The 20,508-nt window shown below is 38.0% G+C and overlaps 1 protein-coding gene across 5 annotated transcripts in view; it reads right to left on the bottom strand.

Moving 5' to 3' along the window:
- Adamtsl1 (ADAMTS like 1) overlaps positions 1-20,508 on the bottom strand; it is a 933,106-nt gene that overhangs the window by 346,793 nt on the left and 565,805 nt on the right. For all 5 annotated transcript variants that reach the window (XM_076564473.1, XM_076564474.1, XM_076564475.1 and 2 more), the window contains one exon: positions 6,111-6,238. In XM_076564473.1, coding sequence (XP_076420588.1) covers positions 6,111-6,238 — 128 coding nt within the window. The remainder of the gene's footprint in view (positions 1-6,110; positions 6,239-20,508) is intronic.

Genomic DNA, 20,508 nt, shown 5'->3' with positions numbered 1-20,508 from the left:
CTTGTCAACCAGGAAGCTCCATGGAAAGTCTGGCTAGCAGGATGGGTCAAGGAGCAGACAGAGTATCAGTGCTTGAGAACAAGCAGGGAAACTGGGAAGCCCAGAGACGCTGACTAAGGTAAATATATTTAAAGGTATAATAGAACACACAAGACCTATAGGACACTACCAAATCTACAGACTATGGGCACAGAAAGAGACAAATGTCATGCTAAAGGCATGGAAAACATATCATACTTTCCCTTTTATTGAAAATAGATTATTTTCTCATATACTATATCCTAATTACAGTTTCCCCTCCCTCTCTCGACTCCTCCCATTTCTTCCCTACCTCATCTCCCATTGGGATCCACTTCCTTTTTGTCTCTTCTTAGAAAATAACAGGCTTCTAAGACATACCAACAAAACATAACAAAATAGAATATAGTAATATAAACCAAAAACAATCACATAAAAGTTGGACAAGACAAAATAACAGAAAAAAAAAGTGCCCAAGAGAAGTCACAGAGTCAGAGACCCCATTGTTCACACACTCAGGAGTCCAATAAAGACAGTAAGCTGAAAGTCATAATAAATATGCAGAGGAGCTGGTGCAGACCTATGCAGCCCCTGTGCATGCTGCCTCAGTCTCTGTAAGTTCAGATTAGCTCTGCTCAGTTGATTTAGAGTAGTGGTCCTAAACTTGTGGACTGTGATCCCCATAGGGGTCACATATCAGATATCCTGCATAGCAGATATTTGCATTATGATTCATAATAGTAGCAATATGAAGTAGCAATGAAATAATTGTATGTTTGGGGGTCACCACAACATGAGGAACTGTATTAAAGGGTCACAGCATTAGGAAGTTTGAGAACCACTGATTTAGTGGGTCTCAAATCCCAAGTCTTGAGAAAGAGTTGCTCATTTAAGTTCGGGGGTATTTAAAACACCAAAGAGACAACAGCAGAAAAGACCACCCCCCACAACATCATGTATCATGTTATAGCTAAAACACTATACAGAACAAAGAATGAAAGCTGTAATAGAGAACTTTCTTTCTTTCTCTCTCTTTCTCTCTCTCTTTCTTTCTTTCTTTCTTTCTTTCTTTCTTTCTTTCTTTCTTTCTTTCTTTCTTTCTTTCTTTCTTTCTTTCTTCTCTCTCTCTCTCCCCCCCTCTCTCCCCCTCCCTTCCTCCCTTCCTCCCTCTTTCCCTCCCTCCTTTTCTCTTTATTTTGAGAGAGAATTTAACATTTATTCCTGAAAAGACAGCAAAGCTTGGAGGTAAATTTGTCAATCACAGAAAGGCCATCTAAGAAAATACAGTCAACTTCATACCGCAATATGGAATGCTTAGTATTTTTTTCCAGAAGCCCGGTTGTGGTGGTAATCTAATTGTACTGAAATGTGATTTTGATTGTATGTTAATAAATAAAGTTGTCCAGGGGTCAGAGCTATTAGAGCCATAGCAAGAGTGTGGCGGTGGTGGCACATGCCTTTAATCCCATAGACATTGCACCACAGTGTCCATGAGGCAAAACAATAGATAAGAGAAAGATGCAAAGGAGACAAGGAATCTTGTGCTGTAATTTTCAAATCACAGGTAAGAGTTGAGTATTGAAATCCTAAGGGATGTGCAAAATCTATGAACACTAATAAGTCACTTCAGGAAAAATTTTGATATGATATAAAATAAATGTTTCCATATATTTATATTCCCAAATATGTGTGTTTCAATATAACTTAAAGAACAAAGACTAAAATAATATTTACCACAATAAACAAACAATTAACATATAATACCTATGACATCTACTAAAATATAACTGAGAAAAATAAAAACCTAAATATGAGAGAGGGATGCCATGGTCATGGATAAATGCATATAATGTTGTTAAAATGTATCCTTTCTTTTTTGACCTTAGATGCCTTGCTTTTATTTTTTATATTTTTCTTTTTATTTAAAATAGATTCTTTTCTCACATAATATATCCTGATTATGATTTCCCTTCCCTCTATTCCTCCCAGTTCCTCTCCACATCCCCTTCCATCAGTATCCACTCCCTTTCTGTCTCTCATTAGAAAATAACAGGCTTCTAAGATATAAAAATAAAATGTAACATAATAAAATATAATAAGATAAAATAAACACTATCACACCAAAGTTGGACAGGAATTAACAGATACTTTTCACTAACTCTGAATATTAATGATCTCAATTTCCCAGTCAAAAGACACTGACTAGAAGATTAAATAAATAAACAAAAGAGGATCTATTTGTTGCCTCATGGAAATATACCTCGTTATTGATGATACATGCAACTTTAGGATGAAAAGAAAGAAAAGGAATTCTAAGTCAATGGAACTAGAAGCACAAAGCTGCTGCTATTCTAATATCTGAAAAAAATGGGCTTCAACCCCATACCTTGTCAGAGAGTCACTTCATAATGACCAAGAGGATATTATAATCTTAGACATGTACTACTAAATGTGGATGCATGAAATTTCACAAAACACAATTCTATGAAAAGTCATAAATTAACCCCAAGACAGTAATAAGAGTGGGTAAATTCAATACTCCACTTCCCCAATAGACAAATCATATGACAAATCAATAGACAAAATATATACAGAGAAACAACTGAGTTAACTGACATCATAGATCAAATGGGTCTAAAGATATCTATAAAACATTTAATCCAAACATTAGAGAATATACATTCATTCCAGCAGCCCAGAGAATTTTCTCTAAAATAGATCATACAATAGGACCAAAGCAAGTATTAACAAATATAGGAAAACTGAAATAAGGTCTTGTATTCTCTCTGATCACAACAGAATAAAACCATAAATCAACTACAGAAACTAAAGAATATATACAAACTCATGAATATTAATAGCATACTTTTGAATGATGAATGGATCATTGAAGAAATCAAGATGGTGATCAACAAATCCCTTGAATCAAAGACATACCATAAGAAGGGCTAAGAAGAAAGTTTAGAGCTATTGGTACCTACATTTAAAAATATTATAGCCACCTCCAGTAAATAAGGTAATGATACACCTTTGGGCCTTAGATGTACAGAAGCAAGCCAAACTCAAAATCAGTCATGCAAAAAAAATTAATTAGGGTAGAAATTATTGAAACAGAAACCATAAAAGTGATGCAATAAATCAATGAAAAAACAACAGTGGGTTCTTTGAAAAGACAAACAAAATAAATAAAGTCTTAGCCAAACCAACAAGAAGAGAGAAAGTATCCAAATTAATACAGTCATAAATGAAAAGGAAGTCACTACAATACATTCCAATATTCACAAAACCCTTAGGACATACCTTAAAATCTCCTACTTCCTTAAATTTGAAAACCTAAATAAGGTGGATGAATTTCTAGATTCATAGATCTACTAAAATTAAATCAGGATGAGCAAAAGTCTAGATATGTAGCAAGATGTATGAATAAAGTAGTGATAAAAAAATCTCTCTATACTAAAAACCATTCAAGTCCAGAGAGACACATTGCTGTATTCTGCAATGATATGTGAGCAGAGACCATAGGTGGTGATATTCCTTGATCTGAATGGTAGAACCTAGCCCATCCTTGCTTACTCCCTAGTTCTGCTGCCAGCCACTCCTTCCAAATGGAGAATCTCTTTTAGGGACCAGAATAAGACAATAACTTCCACCCCAAAGATAATTTTACTCAGAAGGCCACTTGGCAACAAACTCTCCCATATACTGAGCTTCCATTAATGTTCTAGTTCATCTGCTTTCCTAATAAATGGGCTGTCAGAGATCAATAGGCATTAGAGAGTTGAGATGTTTCCCAGTTGGCAGAGCACTTGCTTAGCATGTGAGGCACAGGTTTGATCACTAGTGAAGAAAACAAAAAAACATTAACAAGTATAGGGTACCTAAGAGGAAGAAAAGGTATTGCAGAAAAAGTTGTATTTTAAAGCCTATTATAATAAATATCCTTGGAGACACAAGAAGACCTAGAATGATCTAAAGGTAATTAAGAGAGTAATCAACTGAAATAATGAAACTATAGGTGGTGAAATTGTAAGCACAATTAAGAAATTACATTATAGATAGAAAAGTGTCTACTGACATAGGAGATAGATGATCTGTGGAGTGTTGTCACGGGGTACAGAAAGACACAGCAAAGTTTGGAGTATTGGGAGTATAGATCCTTGGCAACTTATAATAGGGCTATTACTTAAAAAGAAAAAAATTAAAAATCAAGAGCTAACAACAATGCTTATGAAATTACTCCATAGAACAGAAAAGGAAGGAATGTTATAAAACTCTTGTTTTATGAGGCCAGCATTATTCTGATTCTAAAACCAGACAAGCTATACAGAAAAGAAAATTACAGACTAAATTCCCTGACAAATATAGATGCAAAAGTTCTTGATAAAATATTTTTAAAGAGAATCTGTGATCATATTTAAAAGATTATTTACCCTTATCAAGTGGGTTTCATCCACAGATACAGGGAAGGCACAACATGTATTAAGTTCAATAAATTGTATCACATAAATGTGTATAAGGACAGAAACCACATGACCATCTCAATAGATCCAGAAAGGGCTTCTCATGTAGCTTAGCATCCCTTCATGAGAAAAACATGAGGAGACTATGAGAAACTTATCTCAACACAGTAAAGACTGTATGATAGACTTATATTCAACACTATACTTAACAGGGGGAAACGCAAGTATTCCCACTAAATTCAAGAACAAGACAAGTATAGCTACTTTCTCCACTCTTAAAAAATGTAACACTTAAAGTCTTACCTATGGGAATAGTACAAGAAGAAAAAATAAATTATGCTACTCCTGAGTATTTACCTAAAAGAATTCAAGTCAACATATCACAGAGACATGTGGACATCAAAGGTTATTGCAGCACTAGCCACTAAGTCATGAAACCAACCTCAGTGCCCAACAACAGAGGAATAGCTACAGAACATGCAGAACACATATAATGCAATTTTACACACAAAAAAATAGTTAATGTCTTTTGCAGGAAAATGTATGCAACTGGGCTCAATCCTATTAGTCTCTGAAAGACAAATACTATTTTCTCTCACTTGTGACCCCTATGTTTTATACAGACACATAAGCTTATCTATGTATATATGATGTGAAAGTAGACATAAAATTATCTAAGGTCAGAAAAGGACACTTACAAGATGGAAAGGGGCCAAAAAGGACAGTAGGGTGCTATGGAGGGAACGCAGTCAACATACAATATGTACTTGTATGAAAACTTTTTAAGTCAAAACTTTAAAATGTCTAAGAGAATCAGTGTATAGACACATTCTTCTGTTTCACACTTTATATTGCACAGTGACTTTGACCAAATGTTCCTTCTTCATGCTGCCTTTAACACTTTTCATTGTCAAATAAAATCTTTCATTAAAAAATACTGCCATGGTACTTTATATTTTATAGTTTGGAGACAAATCTAGTCATAGACCACACAGCTCAGAAAGCAGATTTGAATTATTATTTCTCTTAGTAAAAACTTTCCATCCTAAGGCCCCCAGCATTTTCCATTCTGCCTAGAAGCCGTTAGCAACTTCTATCTCTGTCTTATCTTCCTCACTAGTCATGTCCTGGTTTCGATGTTTCTATCTTTCCAAACCTTATATTAAAGCCCATCATTTATTGAACTCAATGGCTTTAAGAAATATCTGGCTTTTAGAAACAAAACCAACATCTCATTCATTTGCAAGTTATTTGGTAAAACGGAATGTTTGTGCTGTTATTATCACCGTAACTTGTACATGCTACAAAGAGTTCCATATCGTAGCTAATGAGTCCAGAATCATTTCAAATAATAAATTGTTTTTCCAGACCTAACATAAAAGCAATTTAATTTTCCGGAGAAATGATGTGACTTCTCTGTTGTTTGTTACAAAACAATATTTAAACACCTAGTTAGAGACGGCCATGACAACACAAAACCTCTAAAATTTCATTTGTTGTGTCTTCCTTTCCTTCCCCTTCCAGTCATTTTCTTTACAAGCAACACAATGTTTTGCATGACGCCACCCATAGATCTCTGATTCAAGCTAGCCCTCTCTGGTTCTCAAAGTCCCTAATTAGGACAGGACTTACTTGCTGCTCAGGCAGCGTCTCAGGGAGTAGGAGGCACCCCCACCACAGGTGCGGGAGCACTCACTCCAAGGGCCCCAGGCATCCCAGAGGCCTTCACGGTCCTCCTCTGAGCGTGCGGTCCTGGAACTCTGAAAGAAATGAGAGATGATGATTGGTTAGCATCGTGTCCCCTTTAACCCTTTAAACACCCATTCTAACATTAGGTGCCTGTCTCTCCGTGATGGTTACACTTGAAATGAAAGCCTATAGCAGATTCTTTTCCCTTTAATAATGCATGTCTATTTGACTACAGGGATATTTGAGTTTAAGGCTACTGGACAATGACTGAAGATAAAAGATTGCACTAATGGACCAACTGGGAGATAGAGTCTCAGAGAGCGGTATCTAGGTGAGAGGAAGACAGACAGCATTGAAGTCACCTTGCTTGTGATCCATGTCCTACCCATACCTCAGAGGTACTGCTGCTCATGGGGTTTGGCATGTACACAACAGCAGTTTCCCAAGCCTGACCACAGTGTACATAACCGGATGCCTTTTATGAAGCAATTTCACTCTCAGGTTTTAGACTTGTTAATTGGAGCAATTGTATTAAAATGATTTCAGTAGTGCAGATTGTTCTCCAGACAAATGGACTGGTTTGTTATTTAAAAGTTTCCTAAGAGAAAGGGCATCTGCTGTGAATGTAGTGGCCATCATATCTAGCCTCCATGTTGTTCTTCACAGGCTTTACAGATAATGTCTGTGCTGCATCTAATAGCAAATGCTTTGGAGCTAGAGACCATGGGGTAGTGGTGGATCCTGTGTTTAAGTGACCTTTCATCAAATAACTTATAACCCCCAAATGCCTTAATTTCCTTTTTTTTTTTTTTTTTTTTTTTTTTTAACCAAACAGGAACAATATACTTTCTGGCCATACCACCACACACACACACACACACACACACACACACACACACACACACACACTCACTCACACACACACACACAAAATCTTGGTAATTAACTGAATGATCTTAATTTGAGATTAGTGCTGGAGTAAAACACTAATTTTGTATTCTGCAGCAATATATAAATATATATATATATAATATATATATATATATATAAATAATATAAATAGGGGTTTAACTGGCACATGTTTCACTTACAGCCCTAAATCACTGAAAGGAGAGCTGGGATGTTTAGGGTAGTAAGCCAAAAATATGATCTACTCAACACTTCGTGGGAGGATGTCATAGTCCCAGGGCCTCCTGGCTGCGGAGACTTCTACATACCTTACACTAATGAATCACTGAGAGTATTAAATGTTAATTCATGGAAAACAGAGACCAAAGTAGGAACAATCCAATGTCCATACATAGATTGATGCATACACAATGTAGTACAAACATGCAAAGAAACATTACCCAGCCTTAAAAAGAAACTGTGACCCATATAACAACATGGGTGAGCCTTGAAGACAATATTCTAAGTGAAGTAAACTAGGCACAACAGGATATATATTGAGTGATTCCAACCACATAAGGTACCTTAGGTAGCCACAGTTTAGACATAAGATATGGAAGTATAGCTAATAGGGAGTGAGACAGAGGACCTGAGGAATTGATGTTTAATGGGTATAGAATTTCCATTCAGAAAGTTAAAATGCTCCATAGAAGGACAGTAATGACTATTGCATTAAAATGTGAATATTCTTGATGCTGCTAAATTTTGTGAACTTAAAAGTGGTTACAATGTCAGTTGTAAGCACATTTTATTTTAACAAATATATAGAAAACGACGTAGGGTCTAATTAAAAAAGTCATTTAGCGTTGTTCCTCCTAGTCTTACTTAAGGTTCTTTGCTTCTTATTAGCATCACAGCTGGGCTCTGTGAGGCTACAGGAAATGTGCTTATAAGGCAACTGGAATTTGTTTCTGTTGAGTGTAATTGAGACACTGCACTTTTCAGCTCTTATTTCCCTGAAATCCCTGACTTCTCACAGTAGTGTCCTGAAACTACCTGTATTACTGCATCTCTTTGGTTGTTGAGCTACCAGAATTTGGAGTCATACAGCCTGGGTGACAGAACCCTCATTAGTGACCTTATAGTCCATGTCCCTCCTAAAGAATCGAATTCCAAAGTCCAACGAGCACCTTAAGGAGTACTCAGATTCACTAGATTACCCTGTAAGAGAGCAGTCCCACCAAAGTCACTTGTTTACTTTGCAAAAAAAGTCACATATTTTGAGACACGTTCAGTATTTGATTTCTGTGGGTGGATTATAGGATTGTTGAGCTGGTCTTGATTGCCCAGACCTGGAATCCCAGTTTTTTAGGAGCCTGAGGTTGGAAGATCAAAAGTTCAAGCCATGCCTGCGTTACAGAGAGTTCATAGCTGCCCGAGTGGACTCAGTGAGACCTTGTCTTGAAGCAAAGTAAAGTGAGGGCTGGGGGTACAGCTCAGTAGCAGGGTACTCGCCTAGCATGTGCAAGGTGCTAGGTTCCATCTCTGGGTTCCTAAAGGGAGAGGGGTGCTGTAGAGAGAGATAAAGTAGTTTCCTGAAGCACTATTTCTGTAACAAATATACAGTTTTGTGATGCTGTTTTTCTTGTGTGCCTGAGTTGGAAGCAGTATCACAAATATTATGGTTCACAAAGTGACTGAAATGAGTCAAGTGAGTGTGATAACTTTGATGAGATCCAAATATGACTATAAAAAGGCAAAAGAAAGAAAGAAAATCCCACTGTAGCAATTTCATGTGAATGTGTTTCCATGTGAAGTGACGCCAAAATGTTCAGTGGAGTGTCCCTCTCTGAGGAAGACACTCAGAGAATGATGGAGAGCTGTATGTCTTCCTATAAATGGATCACTTCAAACTCTGCCAATGCTATTTCATGTGTCTTGTCCAAGGCAGTCCCAAAAAGCTCTATAGTCATGCTTCCCTAACTATATTCTCACCACACTGCAAGTTATAAGTGCCATCACAATCCAAACATGATAAGTGCTCACATTTCTCTGAAAGAGATCTTGTGCTGTCTTAGAAACGAGGCCCAGATCTATTTCTCAAAGTAGAAGTTCCAAGTTCTCTTTTAGTAAGTAGGATAAACACGCTCTATTTCAACTGCATTTGTGTTTCATGTTAGAAAGTGATTTCCCTCCTTTTTGACTGTGCCAGAGTTTTACATCTACAATCAGAAGCAATATTTGAACATTTTCTTTCAGATCTTTTAAAATCCATAATATTTGCTTATTTTAGTCTTTTAGACAGTCTTCAATATAAACAAATTTGTGTCTGGCCTGATTGAATTCTTGTTTATTTCTCTTTTTTGAATATGCACCCCTTTTGACTTTTTGCCAGCATTTTTTTAGCCTAGTGTTTTAGGTTGATCAAATTATTATGTAACACACAAAAATGGAATCATATGCAGACAAACATATAAACACTGTCATAATACACACCAACATAGATATGTATATAACTATTAACTCTGAAGCCCATAATTAAAGTCAAAGATGAAGAACCATCAATTCTAAACTGGCTTAACTTAAGAGCCTTTGAACCACCACAGTGATCCAAATTGCAAAATTCTAAAATCTCTGCCTGACTCTGGAGTCATTCTGTTGTTGGAAAAGGGCCTGCTGGCTGGCCCTTCCGGTTCAGTTTAGTTCAGATGGATGTGTGGAACAAGAGATTTCTCATTGCTGAGACAAATGTTGATGGGAGGGAGGTGATGGCTCTAGATCATACTTCAGAGGAGAAAAACCAATTTTTAAATATAGGCTCAAACAGTGGGTTCAACTACAGGGCCTCATCTTTTCATGGAAGGGCCGTTTGCTCTGTGCTCCAGCCAACGGGTACCTTCTCCTAGTTTAAGCCCTTGTTTTGACTCATCGGGAGTCACCCACTCAAGAGTAGTATTTTCAATGTATAAAATCTGAGTTATAGCTTCATGGAAAATGGAAGCTTGCTGAAAAATAGTGGTTGAGAACAGGTTGCTAATAGCAATGCTGGCTGCTTCTGAAACCAAAAACCTAAACTTATATATAACCAAGGCAGTATGTTCCAATTTGACTCTTACCACATGCATGTAAAGCTTTAAAGCTTTAATTTCAGTGTTTCAGACAGTGATGCACACAATTAAACACAGTGCTCATGAGATGAGACCTGGAAACAGGGTATGAATTCTAGTAACAAAGTTAGATGGGACAGCCTTAACTAGGACTACCAGTGACAGAGAGCTAAGCACCAACAGTGAAGCTGTCATTTAGTCAATGTTTCACCAGTAGGAAAATGATCAAAACCAGCCAAAGGCTCCTGTATCAGCAGACTAGTGCAAGTGGCATCCATCATCAGAGACGATTTTGGGACAGCAAATTGTGCTTAATACAGAGGCTCACAGCTGGTTAAAGTGGAGTGTTCAGCCCTAAATGGGACATCTGCTAACACAACCCCTCCACAGCAAGACCCAGGAAACCGCATGGAAGAAAAAGCAGAAAGATTTTAGAGCCACAGGTTGGGTAAGACTGCTGCAAAATAATGTCTTCTGGGCTTGACAGGGCCTCTGCACTCATAAGCTTTATGGTAGGTGTAGTGCTAACCAAAGAACTTCACAAGAAGAAGACAGTTAACAATACATCATGAAGAAGGATGGGGCTCAATACCTGAGGAAATATTGACAGTTGATGGCTACTGGGGGTGGGAGAATAATTTTTTTCATCAGTGTGGCTGTTGTAGATAACCAGTGCTCTGGTCGATTCTGTCTTACACATCCATGTGCATATGGTAGCATTAATTGGACTCCGTGGGTTATTTTAAAAAAGACAAAGTTATGTAGTCAGGGGCAGTGTCTGAGAAGAGATGGTCATAGTGGAAAAGTTGAATATAATCTAAGTACATCATATACAAGTATAAAATTATGAAAGAATAATTTTTAAGTCAAGGGGTATTGAACTGAGGGAATAGTCTCTTAGCCTTGGAGTGTTTACTTTATTTTGGTTTTTAGATGAATAAGAATGGTTAGTTAGTATTTGATTTTGGCCAGCATTGGAGAAACCAAGCAAATGACAAGAGAATGTAGGTCCAAGTCATGGTTCTATAATGAGTATTTATGAAATTACTCATTAGAAAACATTCTAGCCATTTCTAGGTCTCTGGTGCCATGTATTGACTTTTAAATGGAAAGTTTGATGAATCATTTTTTGTTGTTGGAAAACCCAGCAATCAATAATGCAATAGCAATGATCCACTGTTGTAGTCCAGTCAACAAGTCTAAAGCATAAAATACATCAACCACATAGAATACAGACTGTGGTAGAAGATAATTATATATCTTCTCTGAATATCAGAACTTCCCTACATCCAAATGATGTCATTTTCTCGCCACTCCTGGATTATTTAAACACGGTTTCTATCTGATAATTTTGTGGTGAATTCCGGAATCAATTATGCCAAAAAAGTCTCAGATGAACAGCCTCAAGACCAACAGCTACAATAGTTAAGTACTCATCAAATCAAGTAACTGTTTCCCTGCATTTCATTGTCCAATAGAAACTTAACCTTAGGATGACCTTAAAATGTACCAATTTATCAGGAAACCCAATTTATTGGAACATGAACAGGTTAACAGATTTATAGTATTGGAGAATGGAGCACAAATTAGCAAGAAAAATCTCTAAAGTTACAATGGCTTAGAGGCAGACATATATAGAGTATTTGGAAAATATTTTTTTTCCAAAATGGTGTAGTAAGAGGTCAAACTATATAGAACTAAATGAAAATGAAAGTAGACGCTGAGGTGTATGCAAAATTGAAGTCATATAACAACCACTGAAGTTATATTAGAAGCAAAGTGTTTTTCAGACATCAGCTGAGCCTCTAAAGCAACAAAATGCATTACAGAATGAAGCAAGGAATGCTGCTTATAATTGTGATGTCAGTAGGAAGGTACCAGAGCCCCTGGTTTTCTTCTTCTAAAAGGCACACAGCATGTAGGTTAACCCGTCTGGAGCTGTACAGGAGGCTGTACAAATGGAAATTCCACATTGCAAAATTCTAAGAGGGCAAACTCCTCCACCGATGGTATTGCCAGTTTCCCTCGTCATGATCATGCACAGTGGAGAAATCCATCCATAGAAACCTGCTAGCCAGCTATGATCCTAGCACTGGGGAAACAATCTGCAAACTGCATTTCTAACTTTCCTACACACATCAAGTCTCTAAAATTCCTATCTAATCCTTGGCTTCTTTAACAATATGGCATACAGGTTCCATGGCCAATGGTACATGGTAGGGGTTGTGACCCACTGCCCCCAAGAGCTTATAGACATCAAGCAGTAACTGGGTAAAAGTCCATTAATTTTTGGGTGTGCTTTCTTAAGCAGCATGGCGTATGGACACTGAGGCATGTGCCTTCACAGACGATGCTTGCTGCTGGCTTTGCTTTGGAAATTAGAATCATCTGGTTCTTATCACAGCTGCACTGTTGGGGGATGTGATGAACTGCCAGTGACACAGTGCATAGCCTCACAGAGGCCACTGCATGAAGCCTGTCCCTTGCTACTGAAGAAAGAAGTCAATTTTATAACAAGGCATAATGCTATCCAGGACAATGGGACTTTGGGGTACTTGTCTATCTTATCCTTCAATAGGCCTCTGCACATTGAAGCACATCCTTTACACAATCCGGCAGGGCACCTTACACTCAAGCCTGGAGGGATAGTGGTGGTGGGAGGCGGGGGGAATGGGAGGCATTAAGTAGCCATATGCCCTGAAGATGTTCACAAATTATTGTACTAATTATTCATGATGTGCCCATTGTGTGAACTACTGTCTTATTTCACAAGTAAGAAAATGGAGGCTCTGAGAGGTGGAACAACTTGCATGATGTACAGGAAGCAGAGCGGTAGCTTGGGAGGAAGATCAACTTCACCAGCTAGATACAAGTCAGCTTGCCTTGGGCTGGGGCTCACATCTTTGAGCCATCTGCAAAGTGAGAGCATAGATATTGTAGCTTTGGAATGTGGGTGCTGATCGTTTTATCTCCCCCTTCATGCCATGAATACGCAAGCACTGCCTCCCCCACAACACCACTAGAACTGTGGAAGGCAAGTTTTCTATTCACCTATAGCCTTCTCCATTGCTGGACGCCTTCAAAATTTGATCTTGTTTGGATTTATAAAAGCTATTTTTTGTTTTAATGATCTGGAGGTATGTGTTTGTGTGTGGGTATGTACATGTGCTGGTGCCCTCTGAGGCCAGAGGCATCTTATCCTCTCCAAGCCATTCTTCCCTCTAGTCCCCTGCCTACTTTTGAGAGAATGTATGCCACATCACTGGAAACCAGGATATCCTTGAACTTACGATGCGGCCTTAGGCTGCCTTAAATTGCCTTAGCTTCTGGGTGCTGGGACAACAGGTGTGAGCCAGAACTCCACTTCTCACTCCTCCTTGATCAGCATCTATCAGTACACAAGTTCATTGTAAAATGACAAGAACTAATGCTGTTATTTCTATTTTTCAAAAAGTATTTTGTCCTTAGCTTCTTCCTCACCCTTGGAACAACAGCTTGGAGACAGTTTCATTTCTCTTTAGGAAACAAAAACCTGACTCTTCTCGATGACAAATGCTTCAGTAAGATTTGCATTTCACTAGTAAGTTAATGTTTTTGTATTCTATCCAAGGACAAGCTGGATTGCAGCTCTTCTAGTTGAGAACCTCTGTTCATCCTGGAAAGCTCTACCAGAACACATAGGCAGCTGGATTAAAATCAGTAATTGCTGATATGAACAAAGATTAGCATTCAAGAAGTTTGCATTTGATCATTCAGTGTTCTGAATAAGCTTGTCTCAAAGAGGGCCTAGATTAAAATATTCAAGTCCTCTCTGCTTCTGTTACTTTTAAAGTATGGGCTTAGGTAATAGAAGTATTCCAAATGCTCCACCATGGTACCAATAGAATATTAAGATAAGTATTATACATTTTTCTGATAGAATTTACAAACCAGGTGTGGGTAAGTATATGAACATACATATACTTATGTGTATCAAGTATATATCTAGATCATGGTTTAGCTATCTATAGAGATACAGATATAAATATATCATATAGATATATAAGCTCATAGATCTAGATATACGATATACATGGTCTCAGGGATTTGGAGTTTTTACTTGAGATGTCTTGACAGTCTTGTTTTCTTTGTCCACTCTAACGATTTGCATTCTCATAACAATAGTAGCCCAAGTATTGAATCTAGCCGCTGCTCAAGTACAACACTGAAGGCAGTAATTCCATTGCTTTCGCAAAGAGAAAGAGAGCAAAGGTGAACTGTAAGGTCACCAGTTATTTTTAAGACTCATTATTCCCACATTTGTGATCATACTCATCATCTTTGTGGCTCATACAGGGATATTGGGACATCTCAGAGCTTTTTCATCTCAGATGTGAAACAAGAGCCTTTTTACCTGGAGTTCTAAAGTGAAGCTACTCTTTCTGATTATTGCTGCTACTGCTGTTCTTTCTTCCTATACTGAGAAAGGGAAAGCAACCTCCAGCGCACAATAGTATGTAGGCACACCACCAAGAAAAACAGTGAAGAGTTCCTTCCAGGGGCTTCCACACCCCTCCACTCCCCAAAACAGGCACATTGGAAACTCTCCCTCCAAGGAAATTCCTTCTCTGCTCTTTCTGTGAATTCTTGAGCTCCTGGCGAGCCAGCAAGAAGTTTCAGTTTCCATTTCCATCTAATCTAACTCAAGCTCTGTCCAAACTTTGAGTCCAATCAGCCACAGATAGTTTCTGCAGCACTGGCAACTTTTGCTGAAATGAATTTACAAAACATCTGTAGTGCTAAGGAAACATCTGAGGCTCCGGAAAGCACATGTTGGGGTTGGAATCATTGGAGAAAGCATTCCTGATGGAGAAAAAAAAAACATTTTTTTTTGATTCAGTGAGGCAGTTGGAAAGTTAAGAAATTAATATGGCTTAGGACTTGATGGCCAAAAGCCCAAATTAGAATTAATACTAGAGAAACTGGAAGAGATGACTAGTTACCATGTCATTGTCAAGCAAACTGTCAGGAGAACTTGGTTAACTCTTCCCCAACTGACCACTGTGCTCCTGGAGTCAAGAGGAAAATGCTTCTAAATGAGGCTTCATAGGGTTCTGAGTGTAATTTAGGTTCCATTCAGTAGTTGCATCAGATACATTCTTAAGTGCCCATTTCAATATTGAGACAAATATTTAGAATTAACGTCTAAAATATTCTTCCTAATACAACATTATGTCTTATGGTTTTCTCCTTCCTTCCTTCCTTCCTTCCTTCCTTCCTTCCTTCCTTCCTTCCTTCCTTCCTTCCTTCCTTCCTTCCTTCCTTCTCTTTCTCTTACATTCTTGTTTCCACACTAGACTCTTCATTCAGAAGATGTGGTCCATTCACAGGCTCCTGCCACTGTAATAAGTTGAATGATTCTGTTTAACCTGCAAGTACTTCATGTCCCACACATAGACTGCCAATTTATGGCTAATTAATACAGAATTCATGAGATCAAGTCTTGATAACTCTTTCAGATTATGAGTCTATATGACAATTATCTTCCAAAATGAACTACTAAACCACTTGAAGGCAAGGGTTATAATATTTTTTAATTACCTGTGGTAATAATTGAAATTATTATGAATGTCATAAAATGTATTTAGTAGATGGGGAAATACTTTGGAACTTGGCTTTATTTTACATTTTCAATTACTTATTTTACATTTGTCTCTCAAAATTGTGTGTAGAATACAGAATAAACACAGATAGGAGGAGTGAGGGAAAGCATACGAGAAATATCTAGTGCCAAGATTTGTAAGGGTTTTGAAGTTTAATGACTGTCTTCAATTCTCCAGTTCCAGGAGGTACCATCTCCTTTATCCCCCACCCTGGAAGATAAATCCAGCAAAGCTTAGTACCTATTATTGCTTGGAAGAGTGCATTTTAAAAGGCAATGGTCCTCTTAATTGCTGTATATCTTTGTTCTTTTGATAGCGTTTTATTCTAGTTTTAACTTGTGGCTACTGCTATAGGCAGGGGGTTGGGGGAGGCTTGGGTAGTGCAAACAGTTTTGCAAGTTTGACAGTTTGGCCAGTAAATCCTTCAGAGTATCTACTTAATGGTCTTAGTAATATTTCCTCATCCTAAATGTGCAACAAGCCAACCACCTACCTTAGCGATTCCAGATCTGCTCTGGAGTCAGGAAGCCCAGGTAAGGAAGAGGGGGAACATCAGTCAGTAGTTGGCTGCCTTTGCTTCCTTTCCAGAGTTAGTCTGCCACGGTTCTTTATCTTTTTCTGTGTCTACCAGCCACTGTCCCTTAGCCTCTGAACTCACTACTCCACAGCCCTCTGCAGTCTGAGCATTTGGATAGACTTGAGGCTTCTGCATAAATGCGGAGTTCAAATCCTGCATGCTTGGTTTTCATTTCTGCCTACTTCTGTGAATCCAGGCTGGTGCAGCATCACTTTTCAGGGGATTTATAATTGGATGGGAAAATAAGGACAAGCAACCACAAAACATTGTCCAATATCCTCTATGTTCACTCAGGGTTATCAATCCCACTTCAGCAATGTTTTTCTCTTCCACCCTCACCTCCTTCAAGCCCTTAATTCTGGTTTCTCTCGGCCCCTTGTATTTTGCAATAACCGTACCATCTGAGTTTTTTACTCCCACCTGTCTGTCCTCCATACCATTGCCAGCTATCTTGGTAGAAAACACAGCTGAACTGTTCACTCCTTGCTAAGAGACTTTCTGTAGAGCCAGCATGTATAGTTGGTGGGATCTAATAATGGATTCCAGGTGGGCTGTGAATGCTCAAAAACCCTATGCAACATTTTGGGCATATGTATGTTATTATTATACTTCTGGAAAAAAGATTCATAGCTTTCATCAGGTTCTCCAAAAAAAGGTTAGGAATCACTGGGAATAGGATAAAGTCCAAATTACCAAAAATGAAATATAAAATCTTTTTCTAACTTGACCCTAAATGTTCTGAATTCATTTTTGCAGCCCCCAATCACACATTGCCCTTCTTGGTCATGCAAGGTGCTGCCAGATCCTCTAATACTGTGCTCACTAGCTTATTGCTTAGATTCCCTACCCCCTCATCTTCTTCACACCTGCTTTATTTTCCTTGACTTTTGTCTTCCTGTTCTTGCTTTATGGTGCTGCTACCATGCCCTTATCTGGTGGAACTTCCTGTACTCCAGGTAGAAGCAATCCCTACTGCTCCTGTAGGTTTGGAGCACATTGCTAGGATCTGATGATAAAGCTGGCTTAGCCTTTGAGAGTCTCTGTTTTGCACTTCTTTGCTGATACAGCTTTCATCAGAAATAGACTGTGCTTTGTGAGGGCCACGACAAAGATAAATGTGCCGTTGTCCTCCAGTGCCTTGTGGGATTCTGAATATCTACCCAGTGTCAGTGAATGTTCTTTGAGCACAAGGCAGGCCAGGACAAGTTGTGGTTGAGGGCCTAATTCATAATGGCTGTCAGTTTTTTCTCTTGATCATGTGCATTCTGGCTCTCGAAAGACAGCAAATAAATGCAAGCTGCAGATAAGTGAGGGAGTGGGAGAAGACACAAATAAACCTGACCCATATCAAGAAAAAAGTCAATCATCTTTCTGCTTATTCATGCATATCATTATACCAGTGCCGAATTTAACCAAAACATAAAGCTGAATGACATTTAGCTTGCTACATCTTTCCTTAATGTAGCCTAATTCATGTCCCAGGGGAGTATGTGCCAAAGCACCTCACCAAATAGCAACAGACTGCCCTCTGCTCTACCTGGGAAGTGCTCTCTTAGGTGAATGTGCTGCAATTAGAGGGGAAACAGACAGGAACAGTGTGGGTGCATGAAGGTCTGGGTTAATCAAAGGGAAAGGCTGCAACCAATAAAAAACTAAATGGTATTTAAAAGTAAGTACACAAATAATTGCAGTACAGAATATAGAAAAAATTAAATCAGTCACAACTAATGAGGAAAATATAAAAGTAAATTGACACAAGGAAGAGTTCTACATTAAGGACAGTAAATTCTTTGTAACACTAAATCTAAATCTAAGCATTCAAATACTAGAGCTCTGATGTTATGATATTAAAAGGCAAGATATTATTGCAAAATCCTTGTAGAGAGGAGCTGAATGGCATTCAGCCTCAACCCTGATATCTAACCAGGGCATGGCACCAAGTCCAACAGTGAGTGTTTCATTGGTGTGTGTGTGTGTGTGTGTGTGTGTGTGTGTGTGTGTGTGTGTGTGTGTGTGTGAGAGAGAGGGGGGGGTTGTGTATGTGTGAGTTGGTATGTGTGTGTCTGTATGTGTCTATGTGAGTCTGTATCTGTGTGTGTCTGTATGTGTCTATGTGAGTCTGTATGTGTGTGTGTCTGTGTGTACACATGTTTGAATTTAAAAGCATTTAAGAAGGTGTACATGGATAATACTGACGGGAAACTTTTAATCAAGGACACAGGCTGGGCATCAGGCCACAAACAGTTATTGTGGCACATTTGTTACACGTTGGTATAGCCATCATTGTATTTTAAATAAATAGTGTAGTATGTCTCAGTTTGGGGTCAGTTAATTTCTAAGACAACTATAATTCTAAATTAGCCCATTGTACTTTAGTACATTTACAATTCAATATTCTGATCTATAAGACAGGATCCCAAATACTGCCTTGGTTTAACTCACAGAGTTGCTATAAAGATTTCTTCAAAGATAAAGTGGTAATATATGAATGAATGTTGGGTGGTATAATTGCCAAATGAAGTTTATGAGGTGGGTGGTCCTATGGCTTCATTCTTAATTTCTTTTAACAAGGTGATTCTTGAAACTGATAATTTTCATTGGGATTCCTTTGTTTCTTTATGCAATCCTCTCCACCCAGAACCTATGGAAGACATTAAAGTGACTTCTAAAAAATTAGATAAGTGAAAAATTGTACTCTATAGTTTTTTATTAATAAATGTGTACTATTCAGTTCTTTGAAAACCAATAAACACTTGTAAGCAAATCATCCAGATGATGGGCTAAAAGGCAGATCTGCTTTATGGTTTTCAGTTTGCACATTGACTTAATTCTAATCAGTGTCAGGGAACAATGTCTTATGAATGTTTCTACTACATGGGGGTCTCAACAATATTCACAAATTTTTGGATTTTATATGAGCACAGAAATACTATCGCCAGTCTCTGCTCTCTACTGTGTGACTCCCGTTGTAACTTTTAAATTAATTTTTAGCTTTACAGATACATTCCCTTACATATTACGTCACTTCTTTTGGGAGGCCAGGCACTGTTGCTAGCTGATGCTTTAGTTAGAACTCCAGCAACATCACCACACATTCTCTTGTTAAGGGAATGCATCACAGTAACACCCTACAATTTTTGTTTTCTCTCATGTTGAATAGAGTGTATAATTTTGCAGTTTTAAATTTGTAAAACATATTCTGTTTCTCTAAATGGATGAATTTTTCCCAGTCCATTTTAATTCACTGTCATTATAATACACAACACATGTCTATTAGATGAACTAGGAAATAATAATAGCAATTAGAGACAAACATAGCACTTGTTTCCTCATGGCTTTCCAGTCAAGTTCAACAGAATTTTTCTCTGCTTTTCCAGCTAGCTAAATTCCATGTACTCTTGGCATTTTTAAAATCACAACTGAAAATGTTCATTCAGTATTGTGCATAAGGGAGGTGAGACAATCTTCTATTGTTTGTAAACTCAATAACAATACCAAGGAGCCATTGGCTAAAACACTTAGTAAATGTTTAGTCGGGCATGAAATATACATTGTATTTGAAATATACATTGTATTTGTGATCCTCATAAGGTTCCTCAGGGTTTGAATGGTTGGAGCAGATGCTCTGAGACTTTACAAAGCTGGTATTTTGCTCTCAACGTGGAAGCATTTGGAGCCTGTCACCTTTATGTTTCCAGAAAGACACATTAGTCCTTCAAGCATCATTGGATATTATTTAATAGCGTGATGATATTTATGTGCATTGCACAAAACACTCTTAGCGATAAGACATGTTAATAGATTAATGTGTGAAGTAGTATTATAGTCACCAAACTGCCTCGGGAATATATTAAAATGGATGTTGGCCACAGACAATATCAAGATTGCTGAGGCTCACCCCAGGCGTCTTTTTTAAAGCCTCCTTTGTAATAAGCAGAGAGAGTGAAGGCGTTAAATCATGGTTTACTACTGCATGGCCTCACAGTCTTACTCTCTCTGGTGCTGGGCCTCAGAAATCAATTTCACACATGGCTACTATCAGCATTCTTTGAGCTATTAAGACCAACCTCTTTTTATTAAAACCAAGTTCACTTTTATCTCCCTGCATCCACCCCGTGCCTTCTGGT

Source organism: Peromyscus maniculatus, chromosome 2, assembly GCF_049852395.1.
Source record: "Peromyscus maniculatus bairdii isolate BWxNUB_F1_BW_parent chromosome 2, HU_Pman_BW_mat_3.1, whole genome shotgun sequence".
In the NCBI taxonomy this organism is placed as follows: domain Eukaryota; kingdom Metazoa; phylum Chordata; class Mammalia; order Rodentia; family Cricetidae; genus Peromyscus; species Peromyscus maniculatus.
This window is presented reverse-complemented; position numbering and strand designations above follow the sequence as displayed.